The sequence below is a fragment of the Hylobates moloch genome, unplaced genomic scaffold (genome assembly GCF_009828535.3).
Source record: "Hylobates moloch isolate HMO894 unplaced genomic scaffold, HMol_V3 SCAFFOLD_5, whole genome shotgun sequence".
Classification (NCBI taxonomy): domain Eukaryota; kingdom Metazoa; phylum Chordata; class Mammalia; order Primates; family Hylobatidae; genus Hylobates; species Hylobates moloch.
In genome coordinates this window covers 151744129-151763522 of record NW_026652280.1, presented here as the reverse complement: position 1 = coordinate 151763522, position 19394 = coordinate 151744129, and the positions used below count along the sequence as shown (strand labels likewise).

The 19394-nt window shown below is 39.4% G+C and overlaps 1 protein-coding gene across 1 annotated transcript in view; it reads left to right on the top strand.

Moving 5' to 3' along the window:
* The window catches only part of LOC116469888 (fucose-1-phosphate guanylyltransferase), a 341977-nt gene that overhangs the window by 47090 nt on the left and 275493 nt on the right, over nt 1–19394 (top strand). The window contains exons 5-6 of the mRNA XM_032155579.2: nt 3911–3996; nt 5126–5223. Coding sequence (XP_032011470.1) covers nt 3911–3996; nt 5126–5223 — 184 coding nt within the window. The remainder of the gene's footprint in view (nt 1–3910; nt 3997–5125; nt 5224–19394) is intronic.

The window sequence follows — 19394 nt, the reverse complement described above, 5'->3', positions numbered from 1 at the left end:
AAGTCTCATATCACTTGTAAAGTACTTACACTTGAAAGGTACTATAAATTCAGAACATTATCATCAAGGCATCCAGTTAAGAACATCAAAAGCTATTGGAATTTTAAAATAGAAAAAGAAAAAGTGCTATTCTCCAGGATACTGCTAAAAAGAGAAAGGCTCTAAATCCAGGGTCATTGAAGAACCTCAGTGAAATGCTTTAATTAGAAATGGCAAGCTTTGTGGTTTGTTTTCACAGCCATGGGAATACAGTATTCCCAAATTTTTTTACCCTCCTACCCTTCTTGCTTTCTGTGTTTCCCTGCAGCAAAACACATAGATACGCTTACTAATACTGGGAAACACACCTCAACTTGCTTTGGAAAGCCTTTTGTAGAAGTACAATAAACTGCAGTGTTTATAAATGTTAATAATATAAGAAGGGAGTTTAGAATTCATGAAGATAGTTAAGAATTTAACTCACTTCTATCAGCAATTTCCCTCAGCTAAAAAAATACTGCAATCAAAATCATTTCTGATGAAAATGCCACTGTTTTAAATGTCTACTTATAATAAAATGAGCCTACTTATAAATGATAGAGCTATTTATGGTATGGCAGTAACTTCACAAAATAACATGATTCTTAGAAATGTGTGGTCTTTGGCCCGCCTGGCTTTTAAACCCTCAAAGCCAAATATATTATGGATGTCTTGGAAGAAAGTAAACTAGGTACTTGGAACACACTTGGAAATGCAATCACAGGTCACAGAGGTCTTCTTTGTGGTTATGACTTCAAATAGTAGAGGTATTCAGCAGAGCTGAACTCTGCCTTTCAAGCTAGGTAGATTGGATTTTTCTCTTCAAGTTTGTAGGAAATCAGTGTCCATAAATAAAAAGGGAATGAAAACTGTGACTGAAAACTGAGAATGTTGATGGACAATGATTCAGCTCTGAGCTGCTTCGGCTTTTCTTCCCTGGTCTTCCTATTGTCCAGTAAATGAAACACACTATAAAACCACAAGAAAAAAAAAAAAAAGTATTGGATTGGGGGAGGAGAGAGAGGCCTTGTGATCCTAAGAAAAACTGTGTAACCAGCAGCCTAAGCAAAACAGGGAAGGATGCACATTCTTTTAAGCTAATCGTAATGAACTTAATGGCAAATACTGAAAGAAAAAAAAAAGCTTTGGAGCTCCTCTGTAGCAATAAACCCCGAAAATGCAGTTTTCAATATGTATGTCCAATATTATGTAGCAATACCTGTTATGTTTTGATGTTTTCAAAGTGGAAAAAATCATTTCATCAGTGTGGTAATCCTTGAAAGCCTCATTCTTATAGTTATACCAGGATTCAAATCCTATCATGATTCTGCCTTTTAAGTAGTTTGTTCTTTTTTTCCAACTTGGGCAAGTTATTTAATCTATTTAAGCTTCAATTTCTTCAATTATAAAATGAGTAAAATAATATATGTGACAATATGCATGACATTGTGCTGTTGTGTCCGGAATTGGTGGGTTCTTGGTCTCACTGACTTTCAAGAATGAAACCGCGGACCCTCGCAGTGAGTGTTCAGTTCTTAAAGATGGTGTGTCTGGAGTTTCTTCCTTCTGATGTTCGGACGTGTTCCGAGTTTCTTCCTTCTGGTGAGTTTGTGGTCTCGCTGGCTTCAGGAGTGAAGCTGCAGACCTTCACGGTGAGTGTTACAGCTCTTATGGCGGCGCGTCTGGAGTTGTTTGTTCTTCCCGTCCGGAATTGTTCATTCCTCTCAGTGGGTTCGTGGTCTCACTGGCTTCAGGAGTGAAGCTGCAGACCTTCGTGGTGAGTGTTAACAGCTCATAAAGGCAGTACGGACCCAAAGAGTGAAAAGCAGCAAGATTTATTGCAAAGAGCAAAAGAACAAAGCTCCCACAGTATGAAAGGGGACACGTGCAGGTTGCCGCTGCTGGCTGGGGCAGCCTGCTTTTATTCCCTTATCTGGCCCCACCCACATCCTGCTGATTGGTCCATTTTACAAAGAGCTGACTGGTCCGTTTTACAGAGAGGTGATTGGTCCGTTTTGACAAGGTACTGATTGGTGCATTTACAATCCCTGAGCCAGACACAGAGTGCTGATTGGTGCATTTACAATCCTCTAGCTAGACATAAAAGTTCTCCAAGTCCCCACCAGGTTAGCTAGATACAGAGTGCTGATTGGTGCATCCACAAACCCCAAGCCAGACACAGAGTGCTGATTGGTGCATTTACAATCCTCCAGCTAGACATAAAAGTTCTCCAAGTCCCCACCCAACTCAGGAGCCCAGCTGACTTTGCCTAGTGGATCCCACGCAGGGGCCACGGGTGGAGCTGCCTGCCAGTCCTGCACTGCGCGCCTGCACTCCTCAGCCCTTGGGCAGTGGATGGGACTGGGCACCGCGGAGCAGGGGGTGGTGCCTGTTGGGGAAGCTCAGGTTGCCTGGGAGCCCACAGGGGTGGGGGGGGGTGGAGGGGGCTTGGGCATGGCGGGCTGCAGGTCCCGAGCCCTGCCCCATGGGGAGGCAGCTGAGGCCTGGCAAGAATTGCAGCATGGTGCGGGCGGGCTGGCAGTGCTGGGGGACCCGGTGCACCCTCTGCAGCTGCTGGCCCAGGTGCTAAGCCTCTCACTGCCCAGGGCTGGCAGCACCAGCCCGCCACGCAGAGGGCAGGGCCCACTGAGCCCACACCCACCCAGAACTCGCATTGGCCTGCGAGCACTGTGCACAGCCCCGGTTCCTGCCCACTTCTCTCACTCCACACCTCCCTGCAAGGAGAGGGAGCCGGCTCTGGCCTCAGCCAGCCCAGAGAGGGGCTCCCACAGTGCGGCGGTGGGCTGAAGGGCTCCTCAAGTGTGGCCAGAGTTGACACCGTGGCCTGAGGAGGTGCCGAGAGCGAGCAAGGGCTGCTAGCACATTGTCACCTCTCACTGTGGTGAGGAATACGTAAGGTTAAGTGCTTACTACAGTATCTGGCATGTGATATGTAATCAAAAAATGATTATTGCACTGTTATTACCATTGCCAACTTCACTGTGAATATACAACTTTCTTTTTGAAGTATAACTCTTGGGATAATTTTAGCATCGTTTTTGTTGAGGCTCAGAAAATAACACCTCAAAATGAAGGCCTTACAAGCAGCCTTAGAAGCAAAACTTTCTCTCTGACCTTCTGCTGTCCTCTTGTCTCTGGCCCCTCATTTTCCCCAGAGGATAGCCATAGAGACTAGAATCCCTCTCCCCTCAAGGCAGGTCATAGAAACTAGAATTTACAGAGTTGTTCCTGAACCTTTGAGTCTTCATTCTGAAGGCTCTTATGTCTTGTGTCTCTTGTGCCTTTTAAAACTATGATCAAATATATTTTATGCCTTTTCTTCTATTAATGTCCCTTTTGTCCATTGATGTCAGCAAACCTTCAGAGAGGCAAAGGGGAAGGTCTTTCTTCGCCCCTATAATTTCATACCATATTTGACTTTTCTTGGCCTTTTATATTTGACAACAATTTTCTGATTTCTGATTTCCTGATTTATATAATAATCAATTTTATTTGTGTATTATGTAAGTATTCCCTACTAGCAGTGACTCTCAGGTTCCTAGATTATGTCTGACCTTGGTTTTACTTGTCTTTAAAAAAGTGCCACTAAATTCACTATTGTCACATCTAGTAGCTGTCAGTGATTCTGGAGCAACTATTGGAATCATAGTGTTATTTCTGGTGACATCATTACAATGTAAAACTACAGAATTTCCTCTCAGTTTTAATTCTTCATATAGAGGGTTCAAGATTCTTTCTGTAAGTGCAAAATAATCTTAGAAAAAATACATTTCTGAATTGATAGTAACAGGATTTGCATTTATAATTTTCAAATGAAAGACAATATGCTAAAAGATGAATTTTGTGATCATCTGTAAAATGTTTTTTTCAGCTCTGATGAAGCCTTCAGTAAAGTCAATTTAAATTACCGCACTGAAAATGGGTTGTCTCTACTTCATTTATGTTGCATTTGTGGAGGTGAGTACTTGAAACTTAGTACTTCTTAAACTGGTTATATGTGTATATCGTCAGTGACTTGAGCTGCTTAATAGTCTACAAAAGAATTCTATTCATACTCAATTTTCCCTTCTGCTTTGCCTTTTCCAACCTTGATAATCTCAGTTTAGGCAGTAACTATCAGGCAGAATATTCCAATTGATTTAGCTTTAAATATAAGCTTCATTGTGTTCCTACCGGAAACCAAGTCACTCAGTTTGCTTGGAAATCAAAAAGCACTTTTCAATATTGGGCATGCCAGTCAGGGATTAACTTAAATTCAGAAGCACTTAAAGATTCCCCAAAATATCATCAAGCAGTTGCTTCGCAATATTCAACGAGTATGTGGAAAAGTGACAAGTGCAAAGATAAAATCTAAAAGTAAAGATTGACTGAAGTGAAGATTAAGAGTTTAATTTGGCTTACACTTTAGTTTGTTTTGTTTATCAATGTATCTCAAGCACTTTGAATGGTGCCTGGCCTGTAATAGCCACTCAGTAAAGTTATTTAATTAATGAATGAGCCATTAATATTTATTTTGTTAATCCAAACTAAATTCATTGAACTTAACTTCTTAAAATGGAACAGAAATGTATAAGTGTCAACTCTAACCATATTGCTTAACCATTTCTCCCAAACAAACCAAACAGACTCTGCTTAACAGATTGTTCTCTCAACTTTAAACGTGCCTTCCCAACCTTGGTTATATCCTTCATATTTCTTTGATCTAAATAAGCTCTACTGTTAATAATGTTCAGATAAATCCTCTATGATTAGATTTTTTAATTTAAGCTTTTTCACTAATAGTTTATTATGGTGAATTCTCTTATGTGTTTATGTTTCAAAACCATCTGATGATGAGGGTACTAAATAAAAAATCTAAGACAAAGAGTCAAAATACACAGCATTTGAATAAAGTTTTATAAATGGAAAAGAAATATCCCCTAGTAATTAAGGTTGTCAATTAATAGAAAACTTTACAAATGGCCTGCAGAACAGCAGCTTGACATTTTTATACAGCTGTATGGCATTTATCATTAAGTCAAAAAGAGTCTTAAATTCACCCCATCCCCACAACGATTTAGCCTTTTTTTCATTTTTTCTCTTTAAGGCAACAAATCACATATTCGAACTCTTATTTTAAAAGGGCTCCGCCCATCTCGACTGACAAGAAATGGATTTACAGCCTTGCATTTAGCAGTTTACAAGGTATGACACTTTAATTCCCATAAACACTGCATTGGAACTAAGGATAGTGTGTATCTTTAGGCCTTTTTTTTTTCCAAGTTAGTAATCATGGAAAATTTTCAGTGACCAGAGGTGTTACATTACTAAAGGACTTCTTTCTCTTTATTGAGCAGCTATCTTCTGCATACTAGACAACATACTCTTTTTAATGCCTTCTGTATTTAACTCATTTAATTATCACAAGAACCCCATGAGTGAATATGATTATTATCCCCAAGGTTACATGGTTAGCCAGGAGTTAGCCAGAATTTAAGACAAGGCAGTCTAGTTCTGTTGCCAAAGCTCCTCCTCAGAACACCATGCTGCCTCTGTGCAGAGAGAGATGAGGTTGTATTTAAAGACAAAAGAAGCACACTGAAGCTGTATTTCTTTACTGCAAATTTTTCTTAAAAAACCTTTTTGCTTTAGCTGATTATTTTCTTATATTAGCCCCTGGCTTCAACCTAATCTCAGCACCTGATAGAATAATAAATATAATAGTGGATTGGACAAACTGGGATACTTAGTGTTGGAATTGAAAGTTGAGATTTTCATAAATATAAATTTATAAAACATACAAATTATATATGCATTGATCATTCTATAATTATAACAATTTCTACTTACTCTGTATTTATTATGAGCTAAATATCATACTAAGTTTAATGTATTTTAGTCATTAAAATAACTGCATATTAGGATTTATTTTACAGAAAATGCAATTAAAGACTAAAGTAGATACCTGGACAATATTAGAATAGTGATTAAAGTCAAGTACAGTTGGCTCATTACTCCCAGAATCTCATTTGTATATTGCGTATTTTGTTCTTTCTCATTTTCATGCAAGTCTGTGACAGAATTTTATTTCAGTTTTGTGTGTGCAGGTGTGGGAGGAGGGACAACTTTTTGCTTGTATTAGGAACCCCTTGCACTATCTCCCTCCTCCAACTGCTAGAGAGTTTGTCATTGGGAGAGAAGAGGACTTTATTTTCCTATGATCTAGCATCACAAATTCCTGTAATTCATAGTGCAAATACTCTAAAGTTTCATCTCTTTTCATGCCCAGTCAATGCCTAGTCAATTCTTCTAATTCCTTCTGGGAGAAAGCCTCAGTTAAGTGCTAAATTGTCTTTAATACCTGTTAATTATCCTGCTAAACTACAAAACAGTCTGAGTTTCCGGTGTAGAAAACAGCATCTGATGTTGACTTTTCTTCTGAAAGGCAGGAGGTGAAAGTAGAAGAGCTCCAAGGAACAGGAAGGTAGTGATGGATAGTCATGGCACTGTATGAAACCATGAATTCTGAACCTCACCGTCTGGGAGATTTTTTCTACATTAGTTCGTTTTGCAAAGATTTAGCATGACACTGGCACACAAATGGGTTCTGAATCATTTAGTGCTACAATATTTATAGAATATATTTCTTTAACCTCTGTTTATAATAACTAAATTTCCACTTTTAGAGTTTTCTTTGTTCTATTTTTATGTTTTCTTCTATTTTAGAGAAGGGTGCATAAACTATAACTTTTTCATAGCAAGTTTAAATGAAAATTTAGATTCTTGGGAAAGAAAGCAGGCAAAAATATTAAGAGGCCATAAGAAAATGCATAGTTATTTTGCAAATTTCTTAACAAGGGTGAAAAACAAATTAAAGTTACTATTTCATTTTAAACACAAAAATAATATAAAGTAGTTGTGTATCCAGAATTGGTGGGTTCTTGGTCTCACTCACTTCAAGAATGAAGCTGCGGACCCTCGCAGTGAGTGTTACAGTTCTTAAAGGTGGCATGTCCGGGGTTTGTTCCTTCTGATGTATGGATGTGTTTGGAGTTTCTTCCTTCTGGTGAGTTCGTGGTCTTGCTTGCTCAGGATTAAAGCTGCAGACCTTCGTGGTGAGTGTTACAGCTCATACAGACAGTGTGGACCCAAAGAGTGAGGAGCAGCAAGATTTATTGCAAAGAGCGAAAGAACAAAGCTTCCATAGCGTGGAAGGGGACCCGAGCGGGTTGCCACTGCTGGCTCAGGCAGCCTGCTTTTATTCTCTTATCTGGCCCCACCCACATCCTACTGATTGGTCCATTTTACAGAGAGCCAATTTGTCTGTTTTATAGAGAGCTGATTGGTCCGTTTTGACAGGGTGTTGATTGGTGTGTATACAATCCCTGAGCTAGACACAGAAGTTCTCTACATCCCCACTAGATTAGCTAGATACAGAGTGCTGACTGGTGTATTTACAAACCCTGAGCTAGATACAGAGTGCTGATTGGTGCATTTATAAACCTTGAGCTAGATACAGAGTACCAATTGGCATATTCACAATCCCTTAGCTAGACATAAAGGTGCTCCAAGTCCCCACCAGATTAGCTAGATACAGAGTGCTGATTGGGTAATAAACTTGTCTTTTAGAATCAATTGACCCTCGAGTGATTTGGGTGACAGGGGAGTATATTTTTTTAAGGCCTGTTGTAGCTGCTCGAGGAAGGCAGAAGGATTTTCTTCCTTTCCCTGAGTTATGGTGGACATCATTGAATAATTCATGGGCTTTTTTCTAATTCTCCTTAGTCCTTCTAGAACACAGGTCAGCAGATGTTTACGACTCCAGTCCCCATGATCTGAGTCGAGGTCCCAGTGGGGATCCATACTGGGGATGGCTTGCTGACTGGTAGTGAATTTGTGCCTTTCTTCAGCTGTCATTCTGTCATTTACTTGACTAAGATACCAAGTATCTCCAAACTGTCAGGCTGCAGCTAACGCTGCATTCTTTTCATTAAAGGCCAGGGTTTGATCTAACAGTAGCATGACATCTCTCCAAGCGAGGTCAAAGGTTTGCCCTAGACCCTGTAGGACATCTGTGTACCTATCAGGATCATCTGAAAACTTCCCCAGGTCTGCAATGATCTGCTTTAAATCAGAGAGGGAGAAGGGGACATGTACCCGGGTTGGGCCAAATTCCCCTCCCCCTACAGCTTGAAGGGGACATAACCGATAGCCCGGGGTTTTTTGTGGTCCTTGGGAGATTTCTTAGCTTATTTCCTTCTGGGCAGGGGAGATTAGAGGAGAATTATCATTAATAGGAAGGGGAGCTATAAGGAGACTAGGATATGGGGGTAAGCTGAGAGGTCCTCCTGTGGGATGTAAATTGTAAGCTTTGCATAGTTGTGGATTCTCCCTCAGTGAAAAGAAAGCTTGGACATAAGGTATTTCACTCCATTTGCCTTCCCTCTTACAGAAAAGGTCAAGCTGCAGGATAGTATTATAATTTGTACTGCCCTCAGGTGGCCATTTTTCCCCATCAGAGAGAGAACGTTGGGGCCAAGCCGTAGTGCAGAAAAAAATGAGCTGCCTCTTTTTCAGGGTTTGTGGGTCAAAATGGTCCCAGTGGCTTAGGATGCATTTCAAGGGTGAGCCTGTTGGTGCCTGAGTGTTTCCCATCTGAAAGACACAACCTCCCGCAGTTTTGGTTTGTTTTGTTTCTCCCCCTGCCCAAGAACCTGCAATGGCCCCTGGACCCTGCTGGTCGGAATAGTTGCGTCCACCGACGCAGCAGCAGAAACACTAGTTTTCCTCCCAGACGACATGGAGGACCGAGGAAGGTCAGATTTAGTGGCCCTTACTGATGCATTCTTGAAAACCTGCACCCTTGCCTGTCCTCCTAGACCACAAGGAGGACCGACTGAGAAAAACTGGATTTAGTGGCCCTTACCGACGTGTTCTCAAAAACCTGTTAGAGTCCTAAGCATTCTCCTGTTAGTATTGGGACTTTACCCCTGTCCTATAAAGATGTTATTCCCCAAAAATGAAGTGGAGGGCCATACCCTGAGGGAGGGAAGGGATCTCCAGGATTGGAGGAGTGACACCTTTTGTCCTCACTTATATGAATAGGAAGGATACAATTTCTGAGGCTCCCCATATCCTACCTTCAGGAATAGCTTTTGATAGGCCTATTAGTCTGAGGAGGGATCCTAAAATTCCAGGTAGTCCCCACTATGACGGGGCTTTGGGCAAAAATTATGTCTTTCTGGTTGGTGAGCCAAGGTGCCTAAAGAAGGTAACAGAGTCTTGGAGTTTATACTAGAAGTCATTCTTATAGGAGAAACTAGAAAAGCACCAGAGACAGGTAGTGATTTTTAGAAGCAGGACTAACCTCAGAGAAGGGAGGCGAGAGGAAGTTTGTCTGGCAGGCATTAGGACCCAGGGGGCAAGGGTCAGGATAGATAGGATAGATGGGCAAGTCTTGCTTGGGTGACATGCCTTTGACAGTTCTGCTCATGGCCGCAGGGTCAACCAACTTGTTATCAGGACCTTGCAGCTGCATGGCTTTCCTCTCTGTCAACCATCGGCTCAGCCCAGAAGTACAGGAAAAGCAGAAGCTGGTTCTAGGTGAACCAATGCTCCCAACTCCGAAGAGTCGGGGGTGGTTAGAGAGCCCTTTCCCAGAAAGCCTGACACCCGTGTCTTTAGTTCGGCAGCCGTGCTAGTCGCTTTTAACTGGCTGACAGATGCCCGGTATTTAGTCCCTGAATTCTAAGGAAAAATAGGACAGAATAGCAAGTGAAAGGGGTCCGATGGTACTCCCTGCTTGGTGATAGGTGACAGTCTCTTCACTCAGCGATAGGCGATGCTCTCACTGCTTGGCGATAGTTGATAGTCCCTTCATGGTTGCCAAAATGTGTCCGGAATTGGTGGGTTCTTGGTCTCACTGACTTCAAGAATGAAGCCACGGACGCTCGCGGTGAGTGTTACGTTCTTAAAGGCAGCATGTCCAGAGTTTGTTCCTTCTGATGTTTGGATGTGTTCGGAGTTACTTCCTTCTGGTGGGTTCGTGGTCTCGCTGGCTCAGGAGTGAAGCTGCAGACCCTTGCGGTGAGCGTTACAGCTCTTAAGGCGGCACGTCTGGAGTTGTTCATTCCTCTTGGTGGGTTCGTGGTCTCACTGGCTTCAGAATGAAGCTGCAGACCTTTGCAGTGTGTGTTACAGCTCATAAAGGCAGTGTGGACCCAAAGAGTGAGCAGTAGCAAGATTTATTGCAAAGAGCCAAAGAACAAAGCTTCCAAAGTGTGGAAGGGCACCCCAGTGGGTTGCCACTGCTGGCTCAGGCAACCTGCTTTTATTCTCTTATCTGGTCCCACCCACATCCTGCTGACTGGTCCATTTTACAGAGAGCTGATTGGTCCATTTTACAGAGAGCTGATAGGTCCGTTTTGACAGGGTGCTGATTGGTGCATTTACAATCCCTGAGCTAGACACAAAAGTTCTCCACATCCCCACTAGATCAGCTAGATACAGAGTGCCGATTGGTGCATCCACAAACCCTGAGCTAGACACAGGGTGCTGATGGTGTGTTTACAAACCTTGAGCTAGATGCAGAGTGCTGATTGGTGTATTTACAATCCCTCAGCTAGACTTAAAGGTTCTCCAAGTCCCCACTAGATTCAGGAGCCCAGCTGGCTTCACCCAGTGGATCCAGCACCGGAGCCGCAGGTGGAGCTGCCTGCCAGTCCCATGCCATGTGCCCGCACTCCTCAGCCCTTGGGCAGTCAATGGAATGGGGCACTGCGGAGCAGGGGGCGGTGCTCTTTGGGGAGGCTTGGCCATGCAGGAGCCCACAGCGGGGGGTTGGGGGGAAGCTCAGGCATGGCAGGCTGCAGGTCCCGAGCCCTGCCCCACAGGGAGGCAGCTAAGGCCTGGCGAGAAATCAAGCACAGCACCGGTGGGCCGGCACTTCTGGGGGACGTGGAGCACCCTCCACAGCTGCTGGCCCAGGTGCTAAGCCCCTCACTGCCCGGGGCCGGCAGGGCTGGCAGGCCACTCCAAGTGCGGGCCCCACCAAGCCCACGCCCACCCAGAACTCTAGCTGGCCCGCAAGCGCACCCGTGCAGCCCCAGTTCCCACCCGTGCCTCTCCCTCCACACCTCCCTGCAGGCTGAGGGAGCCAGCTTTGGCCTCGGCCATCCCAGGAAGGGGCTCCCACAGTGCAGCAGCGGGCTGAAGTGCTCCTCAAGTGCGACCAGAGTGGGCGCCAAGGCCGAGGAGGCACCAAGAGTGAGCGAGGGCTGCGAGGGCTACCAGCACACTGTCACCTCTCAGTTGTTCACACTACCAGGCATTAAACCTAGTAACCATTAAATGCATTAAACCTACTTCTAATTATCTCTTGACAGAACTACTCCAGTAAGTATATAATTCATTTTTGGCTCCAGTTCCCTTCCCCCATATAGTATTAATAACTTTTTAATTTTAATATTATTTTAAACTTACAAAAACAATTGCAAGAATAGTACAAGAAACTCCTTATCTAGGTTTATTAACTGTTTGCATTTTGTCCCATTTACATTATTGTTTTTTTAGAACCATTTGACAGTAAATTGTATAAAACATGCCGTGTTGCCACTTCAGTCTTCATTTCCTAAGAAGAAAATTCACTTACATAACTCCAATGCAATTATAAAATTAAAAAGAACATTGAGATGATATTAACATTGATATGATATTATAATCTATAGTTCAAATTCAAGTTTTATCAATTGTCCCAATTGTGTCATTTATAGATTGTTTTTTCTTGTCTAGGATAGTATTCAACCCACAATCATGCATTTTCAGTTTTCTTATTTCTGTAATCTCCCTTACTCTGAAAGAATTTCTCACCCGATCCTTTTATTTTTTTATCTTAATATTTTTCATGCATACCAGTTATTTATACATATTTCTTTGAATTTTTTTGGTATTGCAGTCAAATTTTATTTTGTTCATAACATTCACAAAATGAATAATGTAACTCTCCCATCCTTTTGTTTGCTACATCAAATAGCTCTTTCAATTATACACCCTGGCATGCTGGGCCTGACTCATTGTTAGAGGAAAGGGGTACCGATCCAGGCCCCAGGAGAGGGTTCTTGGATCTCATGCAAGAAAGAATTCAGGGCGAGTCCACAGTGCAAAGTAAAAGCAAGTTTATTATGAAAGTAAAGTGCTGAAAGGACAGCTACTCCATAGACAGCCTAGGACGTTCCTGAAAGTAAGAGGAGGAGCACATCCACCCTAGGTACAATGCTCGTATATATGGGGAGATGTGTTCTGCTACAAGGGTTTGTGATAACATATTAATTTTCTTAATTACTATATTTTGCAAGAATCGATATTATTATCTTTAAAGCAAAATTAGGAATGCCTTTGTTCTACAGATATCAGGATATCTGGACACTCCCAAGTCTGGGTCTGTTCAGTAAACATTATTAACTTGTTATTTTAACCGTAAACATCTAGAGGTTAAAAATGCCTAACTTTCTGAGAATGTAACCCCGTAAGTCTCAGCCTCATTTTCCTATTTTCCTAGCCCTCACTCAAAATGGAGTTGCTCACTCTGATTTGAACGCCTCTGACATCATGACTGTATATTTTCTAATCAATAGAGTACTCTCTGCTTTCATCAATAAAAGTGAAGCAGATATTTAGCTTTTTAATGCCACATGAATGATTAATCCTCATACATCTTTTTTTTTGTTTTAGTTTGTTGAGTTTTTCACAGGGTTTAGTTTTATTGAGGTTTAATATATACCAAATACAATTATCAATTTTAAGTCTACAATTGTTAACTTTTGAAAATGTATGTAATAATGTAACCATCATCACAATCATGTTATAGGACATTTCTACTACACCAAAAAGTTCCCTCATGCCATTTTGCAGTTAATCTCCTTCTCACCTGGTCTCTGGAAACAAGTGTTTTCTATCACTATAGTTTTCTCTTTTCTAGAATTTTAAATACATTTATTACATCCAGTATGTTTTCTTTTCTATATGGTTTCTTGCACTTATAATAATGCTATTGGGATTCACCCATGTTGTATATTCTGTAATTAATGCTTTTCTTGTAGAATTGTATTCCCTTATATGGATATACCACAATTTGTTTACCATTTACATTCTGAGGGACATTTTTCCAGATTTTGACCATTATAAACAAAGCTGTTTTGAACACTCACATACAGGTATTTGTTTGAACATATGTTTTTATTTCTCCTGGGAAATACCTAAAAGTGGAATTGCTGAGTCACATAATAAGTACATGCTTAATTTTATGAGAAACTACCAAACTTTTTAACAAACTAGCAATTCCTTCCTACATTCCCATCAGCAAGGTATGAGAGCTGTAGTTTTTTCACATCTTTTCCAGCACTTGGTGTGGTCTTTTTTTTTTTTTTTTTTTTTGGCTATTCTATTGGATGAATTTTAGTATTTCATTATAATTTTAATTTGCATTTCCCTGACGACTAAAGAGGTTGAATAGGTTTTTATGTGCTTATTAGGCATCCTTTATTTTTTAATGTAGTGTCTGTTAAATCTTTTTCCCGTTGGTAATTTTGTTTATTATTTTCTTGAATTGTGAGAGAACTTTATCTATTCTAATACAATTCTTTTCTTGAATATACTTTTGCAAAAATTTCTCTCATTCTATGACTTGCCTTTTAATTTTCATAACAGTGTCATTTGAAGAGTAAAATTTTTTGCATTATTTTTAAACTTATGACTATAGTGATTACCATACAGTTATAGATTCTCAACATTTCATAGTCCACTCCCTGCTAATATTGATCTACTTCACTTAAAATATAAGAACCTTCCAGTAGTATAGTTTCATTTTATCTTCATCCTTTGTGCCATTGTTGCCATATAAATTGCATCTATACATAATAAGAACCTAAATATATTATTAGAATTTTTGTGTTAAACATTTTTATCTTTTAAAGAAATTAATAAGAGAGAAAATATGCTTTTCAGAAGTTTGATTATAATAATCCTACATTTGGTTTTCTCTGTTTAAAGCTATTTGAGATTCATTGAGTTTTTATACCTGTAAATTTATGGTTTCATCAAATTCAGAAATTTTGACCATTAGTTTTTCAAATACATATGTTATATTGTTGGATAATTTTCCTCATGTCACTGAGTCTGCTTTTTTTCTTTCTTCTTCTTTCTTTCTGTTCTCTAAATTAGATTATTTCTACTTATTTGAATTCAAGTTCACAAACCACTTCTCTGCCATCTCCAATCTGATAATAATCCACCAGTGAATTATTCATTTTGGTTATTTACTTTTCCGTTCTAGGATTTTTATTTATTAAGATTAATTAAGATATAATTTCAATTTCTCTGCTATGATGACACATCTGTTATTTCATTTTTCCATATTTTCCTTCAAGGTTTTGAACCTATTATTTGTGACTACTTTAAATGTCCAATCTGCTGTTTTCAACATCTAGATTAGCTCAGTATTTGTTTCTATTTCATGTTGACTACAGAGCACATTTTTCTGTTTCTTCATATATCAATTAATTTTTTATTGAAAGCTAGAAATTATGTATTATGTGTTATAGGAAATCTTTATCATGTCATCTTCCTTTAAAGAATGTTGAGTTTTTTTTATGTTTGTTTTTGTTTCATTTTTGGCGGGCAGTTACATTTCTGGTGGATACATTTCAATCAAATCAGTCTTGATTTGATTTTTTGTTAGGCTGAAGCTATTTCAGTTTGAACTTAGCCTCTTGGCCTACCTCTTTTTTTTTGAGACGGAGTCTCGCTCTGTTGCCCAGGCTGGAGTGCAGTGGCGCGATCTCGGCTCACTGCAAGCTCCACCTGCCGGTTCACACCATTCTCCTGCCTCAGCCTCCAGAGTAGCTGGGACTACAGGCGCCCGCCACCACACCCGGCTAATTTTTTGTATTTTTAGTGGAGATGGGGTTTCACTGTGTTAGCCAGGATGGTCTCAATCTCCTGATCTCGAGATCCACCCACCTCGTCCTCCTAAAGTGCTGGGATTACAGGCGTGAGCCACCATGCCCGGCCGCCTCTTGGCATACCTCTTATTCTAGCATGTGGTTCTCACACCTGGACATGGTACTTACTCCTAAAGTATGGTTTTTTGGCATGTCACCTGAATTCCCAAGCCTTACTGAGAGACTCAGTAAAGTCTCTTCATACCAGCTGACGGGAGTTCCAAAATCCCCCGGTACTACATGACCTCCAGGATCACCACCATTCACCTTTTAGCAATAAATCAGCTGATCTTTTCTAGATCTTCCAGAATATTTCTCTGTGCTTATGCAGCCCAGCTCAAGGATTCATAATGCATCTCCATGCAGATTTCTGCAGTGCCCTCTCTGTGCAGCTTCTTCTTCTCAGTTACCCTGCTCCACAAATACAGCCCCTTCATAATATCAGAACTCTCGTTTACACTCTTAACTCAGTGAGACTTCCTACTATGCTTTGTGGCAGAAAAGTATTTCAGGCAGAAAACCATGGCAATCATGGGGTATTGTGTGACTTGCTTTATATCTTTCTCTTAAAGGACACAGCTGTTTGCTCATGCTCTTCAGTGCTTGAGAACAGTTATGTCATATATTTTGTTCCATTTTGTAGATTTTATTTGCCAGTAGAGAAAGTCTATATAAGTTGTTCTGTCATGCCCATATCTACTTTTCCATTGCTTCCAAAATGATCTGAATGAAACAAAAATCTATGATACCAGTGCTCACTTTAACACTTACTATTGTCATCCACTGCCTATATAATGACATTCAAACTCCTGAATAAGAGACTCAAGATCCCTTAATTTATAACTTTTCTGGAATCACTTTCCATACTCTTTTCTTGTAGTCTCTGCCTGTTCAACCCTAATGGTTTTCAATTTAATGTGCATGAGGATCATACAGTAACATATGTTTAAAATGAATATTTCCCTTTCTACTTTACTCTCATTTAAATTGGTACATCTAGGGTATTCTAGGAATCTAAATTTTTAACAAACAACCTAGGAATTTTGATGTAAACAATCTAAGTCTACATATTGAGGATTACTGTTCAAGCGTGGCAATTCAAATTATGGTCATATGATCAGTAGCATCCACCTCAACTAAAAGATTTCAGAAATGCTGCTCTCATTTTCTTTCTAGCCCTATTCAACCAGTACTATTCAGGGGTTTCTAGAGAAACTTAACCAATAGGATCGATCGATCTATCTATCATCTATCTATCTATCTATCTATCTATCTATCTATCTATCTATCCATCTATCTATCTAGAGACATATTTATCATAGGAACTGGCTCACACTATTATGGAGTCCAAAAGTCCCACGATCTTCCATCTATAAGCTGGAGAATCAGGAAAGCTGATAGTATGATTTGGTCCATGTCCAAAGACTTGAGAACCAGGGGAGCCTATAGTGTAAATCCTAGTCTGAGTCTAAAGGCCCAAGAACGAGGATCAGTGATGTCTGAAGGCAGAATATGGATGTCTCAGCTCAAATAAAAACAAATTCGCCTTCCCTCTGCCTTGTAGTTCTATTCAAGCCTTCCAAGGATTAGATGATGCCCACCATATTGGTGAGGGCGACCTTCTTTGCTCAGTCTACTAATGAAAATGCTGGCAGGGAATAGTGGCTCATGCCTGTAATCCCATCACTTTGGGAGGCTGAGGCAGGTGGATCACTTGAGCTCAGGAGTTTGAAACTAACAGGGTGAAACCTCGTCTCTACTAAAAATACAAAAATTAGCCAGACGTGGTGGTGCATGCCGATAGTCCCAGCTACTTGGGAGGCTAAGGTGGGAGAATCACTTGAAGCCAGGAGGTGGAGATTGCAGTGAGCTAAGATTGTGCCACTGTACTCCAGCTGGGCAGTAGAGCAAGACCCTGTCTTGTTTGTTTGTCCCAAAAACAAACAAACAAACAAAAATCTAATGCCTTCTGGAAATACTCTCACAGCCACCCAGAAATAATGTTTTACTAGCTATCTAGGCATCCCTTAACCCAGTCAAGTTGACACCTAAAATTAAGCATCACAACCAGAATGTACATTTTTTAAAAAATCCCAGCTGATGTATTTGTAGACTAAAGTTTGAAGATTGCCATTTTAGATAACTCCATTCTTTAGGCCAAACAGTTCCACACGTCTTTATTTTTGTTCTTATAATTTTTTCTGCTTAAATATTTTTTAATTTCTTTTCCTGATGCAAAATTATTACTTATTTAAAACCAAGATAAATTGAGTTTTATTGAACTCGCAGAAAGAAATTATTGCACTCTCTTTTGGGTTTCAGTTATTAAGTTTACATTATCTTTTATTGTAGCACTTATAATTATTTATTTATTTGCATATTTCAAATGTTGGTCTGTGAACGTTGGACACTGGGACTAAGTCTTTTTCTTTGATTCCTCAGTATATGGGACCTGTAAAGGATCCTTGAGAAATACTTGTTTGGAAATTAGTGAGTGTCCAAACATTAGAAGAAATAATACTTGACATTTGTTGATATCATATAGCTTAAGAAAGACTGTCAGCTTAGAAGCTAGAATGCTTCTGTTCATATCTCAGTTATGAGACTTGCTAATTATGCATATTTAGGCAAATTGAGTTTTCCTTATGCTCCTCAATTTTCTAACCTCTAAAATGAAGCAGATGGAATTATCTATTTTATTGTGTAGTTTAGAGTTTTAAGGAAACCAATCATATGCAGTACTTAGCAAAATACCTAGCATATAGTAAATACTTAATAAAAATTAACCATTATTATTGTTGAACTCTAACTTTGACAAACATTTATTGGAAACTAACATGTTTTTTCATTTTGCATAGAAAAATTAAAAGAAATGGGTTGGATTTTCTGGATTATTACATTCTAAAGAGACGAGAGAAGGTAATCCTAATATTATAAAAGAAATGGCATCTATACTTAGATCAATGGACTCCAAACATCTTTTATCACGTGCTCTATAAAATTAGCACCCCCAAACACATATGTGTGTTCATAAATTGTATACATTAACAAAAAAACCCATCAGTTAATAGCTTAAGACAAAATCTACTCTTTGGAAGACAACCAGTGTTAAAGTTTGTAGCTATACATTTATATTTCAAATAGCCTTTTTGATTATATAAAATATTTTGACAAGTTTATTACAAACATGATTAGATTAGAAAATTGATTTATATGAAGCTCAGATTGGTAGAAAAAAAGTACCAGCTTTTTCTCTGCTGCTTCTTACCTTAGTAATATATATGTTGTGTATTTTCTTCACAGTATTCTTTTAAAGATACCTGCCAATTTTGTCTATTCAGTTGAAGTGTCTATTCAGTTAAAATTTGGTATTAAAATGTATAAACTCACTTACTTTGGCTCACATAAGCTATAGCACATCCCCAATAACTAAAAGCTAAGAAAAAAAAAGAGTGAGAGGCAGCTCTCAGTCCTTTCCCATGTAGAATTTTAAGTATATATTACACTTTGGGTACTATATGTGACACATGACTAGCTGATATATGAACTGAAGTCTCTAGTGTAAATTTACATGTTAAACATGAATGAAACTTCATTTATCTTTATATAGAAATGTATATAAGTAGATTTTATAATTCTTTTTGTACCCTAATGAATTTTATTACAAGATTCCTGTCACATTTATATCCCTCTATAGGGCATACTTCTTTAGGTGGTATCTAAATTGTATTCCTAAAATGAAACACAAGACTTTGGGGAAAAAATTGAGACCTCTCATATAGTTTAGAAGATCTTAATTGAGAAAGCTAATGAACAAAATCCTATTAGACCATCTAATTTAGCCTTACATGTAACTCTCATTCAATACGCAGACAAGCCACTTAATGAAATTTCTTTAGTGAGAAAGAAGTCGCATTTTGATTCATTAACTTCTTTTTAACATTTCTTATGATAAAGGCAGATATTGAATGGTAATGGTCATTTATCCCATCCTATATATTTCTTGCAAGATCTAATTCCAATCATTCAGAAACAACTCATTTTATATATGTATTACAAAAGGGAAGGACATGAATGGGGGACAAATCGAATTAAACCTATGTTGCCTGGCTTACCAGACCTAGGTATTTTTTGCTACATAACGGTGCCCATCAGAAAACTCTGTGTTTTGCATCAGTGGTGATTCGTAGCCTGAATCATTGTATTAATATCTTTTATCCTGACTTTTTTTTCCTCCTTAGCACATACATTTGATTGCAAAGTTGAAATTTTATTTTCAACTATCCTGAAACTAAAGACCCAAAGTAAGTGTTTCATAGTTTCTAAATGCTGTCGATTTAGACCAAGGTTCAACAGCCTTGGCACTACTGACAATTTGGA